The sequence below is a fragment of the Anastrepha obliqua genome, chromosome 5 (assembly GCF_027943255.1).
Source record: "Anastrepha obliqua isolate idAnaObli1 chromosome 5, idAnaObli1_1.0, whole genome shotgun sequence".
NCBI classification, from domain to species: domain Eukaryota; kingdom Metazoa; phylum Arthropoda; class Insecta; order Diptera; family Tephritidae; genus Anastrepha; species Anastrepha obliqua.
Window position 1 is genome coordinate 96,429,235 of NC_072896.1, and position 6,000 is coordinate 96,435,234.

The 6,000-nt window shown below is 35.1% G+C and overlaps 1 protein-coding gene across 2 annotated transcripts in view; it reads left to right on the top strand.

Annotated features, from left to right (window-relative positions):
- Positions 1-5,606, top strand: part of LOC129248418 (uncharacterized) — a 66,185-nt gene extending 60,579 nt beyond the window's left edge. For both annotated transcript variants that reach the window (XM_054887960.1, XM_054887961.1), the window contains one exon: positions 4,900-5,606. In XM_054887960.1, the coding sequence (XP_054743935.1) occupies positions 4,900-5,114 (215 nt within the window). In that variant the 3' untranslated portion in view covers positions 5,115-5,606. The remainder of the gene's footprint in view (positions 1-4,899) is intronic.
- The last annotated feature ends 394 nt before the right edge of the window (positions 5,607-6,000 follow it).

Below are 6,000 nucleotides of genomic sequence, written 5' to 3' on the forward strand. Positions count from 1 at the left end.
CCTATGCCCATATAGTCCACTATGCCCAACGCTGGTTTCGAGCATGCCATTTCATCGATTGCATATTCTTTACTATACAATTTTCAGACTATATCGTCGGAGACCATCCAGTTAGTAGTTAAATAGCATTAGATTTTCCTTACCGGAAATTCATGGTATCTTCATTAGAGTCCTTGTGTTCCCTTGTAAGAGTTCCAGAGTTCCCTTGTAACATGCTCTTTCGTAAGAAATTCTTTAGTTTCCTGCTTAATCAACTGCCAAATGCATGAATAGATGTCTCAAGTATTGTAAGATAGTATTGAAATTCTTAATTCTGGTCAAGTTTAATAGATTGCAAAGTTTGGCCATCTGAAGAAAAATTCTGAGAATAACTTCGGCTCCCACGTCACCGGCGACTCGGCGACAGAGTTCTGTCCAAGGCGAATCTATTAAAGATGGTATTGATTTGATCTCTTCTTTCGCCATGCCCATTCAGAAGTCACCATAAAATTAAATGACGAAAAGGTGATCTATTCGCACTATTGTCGTATGCTGCTAACTTCAACTTCACGTCGGCTGTACAAAATAGTTCGTCCTATTCTTTTTATTTTCTACTTTCTTTTGACGTGATATTCAAATGCGCAAAACGTTGTTGTTGGTCTAGTGCCACCTTAATTCTGCCCACGCATTTCACACGCATCCTTTCGCTCGCCCTTTCAGTCGTTGTTCAGACGGCAACTTAGTAAAAGGGGCGAAAGCTGCTTTGCTTTTTTTTCGTACATCACTTGCACAATCCCAGTTTTTCATAGCCTCGATTACGTCAGCAAACCAGCTGATTCCTGCAGAATCGCTGAGAGCGGGTTAACGACCTGATGTTGGCTACCCCTCCTCATTCTTCACACCGTGACTTCTGTAGCTAATTAAAACAAAAATTATTCAATTCATTTTAAGTCAGCAAACTCGAATTCGCACTTGATTGCCATAATTTATGCATAATACCTAACTGTACCATGTCTTTAGTAATTGCAGGCAGCAAATTGCCGTAAAAATTACTAATACTCAATTGTGAGCGCATAAATTATTTTTTCTCTGACCAAACTAGATCAAAAGCATGAAAAATATAGAAACAAAAAATTATAAAAAGAAAAAATCAAATCAAGACGCAACTCAGCGTTCAAAGGTGCCACTTGGAAAAATAATTAAGTTGTTGTGCCACTAATGAGTGCCATAATCACAACAACATGAATTGCAATCACAACTTCAATCGACAGCGAAATATCAACAAGCAGACAACGGCAAAGCGTGGAGCTAAAAAGTAATAACCAACTGACGGCTGAGTGAGAAAAATCGCAGTTTTTTTCGGGTTTTCGGGGTATTCTTACTTAACGCATAACTTTTGTTGGTGTTGTTATATTTCGACTGCATAATTGGCAATTGTCTGCAAATATAAAATAGTAATTATGATTTTTGGTCGCAAATGTCAATTCGTCTTACGGCGTAAAAATTCAAGCCGATGGCAAATGACAACTGATGTGCTTCCTCAAATGCGGCAAGATGTTGCGCGAGACCTGAAAAATAACTGTACGATTTTTTGTAATTTTCCTGCATTTATTTTGTTTTTTTGTTTTCTTTTAAGTTATCTTATTTTTATTTTTATTATTTTTTCACTTTTAATTTTATCATTTGCTGTCGTTGCAATTATCTCACATTACACGCAATCGCAATAACTAACTTAAAATGCAGTAAAAACACACACGCACACATACACACCTACGTAGTCGAACGCATCGCAATCACTTTGTCGGTTGTTGTTGATCGGCTTTATGGAGTTGCGTTAACAGTTTCGCCCATTTTGGCCAAGACAAGTTGCAATTTATGGTCGCAAGCTAATTTTTTTCCAACCCATTTGTTTTTCACTTAAAAGTAGAAATAAATGTTGGGGAACTGCAGCTATGTAAGATGTCAGTTTGAAGTTTGTCACGAGCATTGGTGAGACAAACATTTAATTTATTTGAAAGATGTTGAAAATTGGTGGATACACCGAAATAATAGTTGCTTAGTTCATAGCAGCAAAATGCAATAGAAGAAGGTGTTATATCGGGTGTTTTTTTAACTGCATGAGAGCTATCGATATCGATAACTATGGTTTGACAGCTGAGAATGGCAAACTGTGTTGGCATTTCTGTTCAGTATGGTTTGGCGGGTCATCATGAATGGTTTAAGGGCAGAACAACGGTTCCAAATTGTGAAAATTTAGCTTAAAAAAAAAGTCTGTGTGCAAAGTTCATAGAGTGAAGTGCTGAAGAAGACGCCGAAATGCTGATCCGTTGTCGCTTCAACACTCTTTTTTTAAAGGATCTCGGCTTACGTGCCTATAAAATGTAACTCGTGAGAAAATTGTAGTCGAGTGGTTGTGCTTATTTGGATTTATCATTCAGATTTATTGGAAAAAATTGGACTGATCAAATGGAATATGTAACTCGTAGCCAGGAAGTATGTAACTCATATTAAAAAAATAAATGTCATGATATTATTTTTTTTCCTTGTTCACTCCTTTCGGGAGCATAGGGCCTTGATAAGATTCTTACATCGTACACTTTCCCGTGCTGTTGTTTTTGCTCCGTCTCATGAGATGTCGGCATCTGCTATTTCGCAGAACATCAACCTTCTCCATGTGTTTTTTGGTCGACCGCGACCTCTGCTCCCTTGCGAGTTCCACTCCAGCGTCATTCTCGTTCGTTAATCTTCACAGTGCGTCGTTACTGATGATGTTTGGCCAGAATATTCTGCAGTTGATGCGGAGGCATTTGTTGATGCAACTGCTGCAACAGTTTGCGAAATTCAGCTTGCTCGTCTCTTAAGGAGCGTTCGATATCTTTGAGCCTGCTTTGCATGATCACAGCTACAAATTTGTAGATGGTGTTAAAGTACTTTATGGCTCTTAAAGTACTTTACATTTCTTTCTTTCGGCTTATTGTTGAATATGGAGCAATAATATGGAACTCATATTACGCGAAGCACTCTGATAGAATTGAGAGAAAGCAGAGAAAATTCACCAGATTCGCTGTGAGTAAACTGTTCAACGGCGGCGATATCCCGGAGCACACCTCAAAAAGGAAACTTCTTGGCCTCCAAGAAGGGTTGCTATTTTGATTTTTTCCATTTATTTTGTCTCAAAATTGTAACCCTTTCTTTAAAATAATCTTAACTGTCAATTGTTCTCCGCAGATTTTGGCATCCTAGGAGCCAAAGGCAAGAAATAAATACACTTTTCTCGTTGTTTTTGTTCCACTGGTGCTACCTGTTTAAGAAGCCTTGGGTGGAAACCAATAACTTACTATGACAAAAAAAAAAAAAATAACACTCGAACATCACTTAATTCCTTTTGGTGGTTAGGTCTCGAATTATTCAAACAGCTATAAAATTTCATTTTCTTCAGATATTTTCTTTAATTCTATTTAACTGTTTGACGCCAATTTTTTAATGCCAAAAACAAATATTTGCATATTTTTTGCTTGTAAAATTTCCAGTCCAATGGCATTTGAAGTGTCACTTAACATACGCCATATGACGGCACACGTGACACAAGTAGGCATTCACATTTGCGTTTGTGTTGTATTTGTATGTAACATATTTGATATGCCACTGATGTATAATATGTATGTCCCAATGAATAAGTGCTGGGATTAAGCCAGGTTTTCTGAGAGCAGCCTACGCCGAAGGGGAAATGAAATACAGTAAAACGCAAATTTACAAAACGAAAATTAAAAAATTATCTATTTTACATGAAATTTGTTTTGCGTGTGTGAGTAGGTGTGTATATGTGTGACAATGTTTGCTAAGCCAATTTATTTGGACACTTTTATGTTGCATAATTAACCAATTTGCATATAAATGACAAAAATAAATATTCTTTGACATCAAGCATTTGAATGAATGAAGGATCAAATGAAGGAATAAAAACTAATAACTATTTATTATTGATTTTATGGCTTGAGTAAATGGAAATGGAGGAGAAGTGAACTGAAAAAATTTTGAAAAAAATTAATAACACTAGTCTACAAGGAAAAGTATCCGAAATAATTTAAACTAATATCTGCTTCTCTGTCCATGCAAAATTCGGATTGATAACTAAAATTAATTTATTAGTTTGAGTTTTTACGATAATCGTATCTTTCGTGTTTAATGGAACTAGGCCGACAAAATTTAACCAACATTCAGACCCAGAAACCAGACTATATATTTCCGAAGGTTTATGATGCGCTGAATCCAAATCTGGCCTCAGAATTGCTCTATCAGCTCTGGTTTTCGAGATATCCTAACCTAAAAGTGCAAAAAATACAAAAAAAACATGAAAATTTCAAAATGCGATATCTCTGCGAAAAAAAATGATATTTGAGCAAACAAAACGCCATTTGAAAAAAGAAGGATTGTATTTAAAGATGCCATCCTTTAATTTTGGTGAAAGAAAACATCTGCAAGGCTACATAACCTCAAATATGGGCAAAAATGGGGTTTTTTGCACTTTTAGGTTAGAATATCTCGAAAACCAGAGCTGATAGAGCAATTCTGAGGCCAGATTTCGATTCAGCGCATCATAAACCTTCGGAAATAAATAGTCTGGTTTCTGGGTCTGAATGTTGGTTAAATTTTGTCGGCCTGTGTAATTTTGAGATTCCTACAATTTTGAAAATTTTAGTTCGGAGTTTTTTAAAGTTAAATATCCTCGGGTTTTTTTAACACTTAGAGTTTTTTGGGTAGAAAAAACAAAATTTTGCACTAGAGTGAAACTTTAAAATAATGTCCATCTTCTTCAAAGTCCTTTAATTGTTTAACTATAAAACTTTTGTTGTTGTTTTTTTCATTGTTTCCTACCACAAATAACCTTTTGCTTCTCACTTTCTCTGTGTTTTCTTGCAGTTTATGGAAAACGTGTAATTTCACGCTCTTGTTTCTACGAAGACTATGACGACTCCTCTGATCGCTGCGGGCATGAAACGACCTCATCCTACATTAAGACCGTTTTCTGTCAAACGTGCAGCACCGATGGCTGCAATGGCGCTGCTGCTTTCTCACCTTATGTCGCGTTAGTACTGCTACCTCTGGCCACATTGCTAATGAAGCTGCTAAAATGAAGATCATCGAAATGGGCGCCTAGTTGAGGCTATCGGAGGGAATAGTTTGAAATTCTAAAGTAGCAATGCTTTTATTTGTAAACTTAAATGAAAAACTACAATTATTTGTATTAGTACGCATATTTTAATTTAAAAGTTTAAGTAAACTCTAGTTTTAATGCTAAATTAGAGAATTCGTTTTGCTTTAAATGTATAAAATCATTTACGAGTTTGATAATTTTCCTTATAGTTAAATTATTTGCGACTTAAGCTCGTAATATTTTATTTACAAAGTAATTAAGTGCTGAATTTTTCTAACTTTTCTTCAAACATAATTATTTTTGAAACTATATTTAACAAAATTCGCACAAAACTGAAAGTGAGTAATACTAACTTCTGGCAATTTGCTGACTTTAAAATAGAGGTTTGACACAATTAAGAAATTAAAAAACAAAACAAAACAGGCAACAGTAATACAAAACTTCATCATTTAATGCTGAATCTATCAACTAATATAAATACAGAATAACGGTTTCCAATACATTGCAAATTTTATTGTAAGAGCCCAGCTAACCCAGTATCTAAACTCAGATGCGGAGAATGAAGTATCTTTATTGGGGCTATTCATAAGCTGATGCCCAGTGGCACAAAATTATTATCGTTTGAATCCAATTGTGCAAACATTTGAATTATTTGAAAGTAATAATACAGCAATCAATGAGAAGACTCCCCAGTAAATGACTAAACTATGCTGTATAAATCAATCGTTTCCAATGAACCGAAATATCAAACACAAATTTATATGATACCCATTTTGAGGCAGAACCTTGAATTTTGTGTCGATAATTTTATATTAAATAATTTTATAATTAAATATTTCTAAAGAAAAGCAATTATACTAATATCA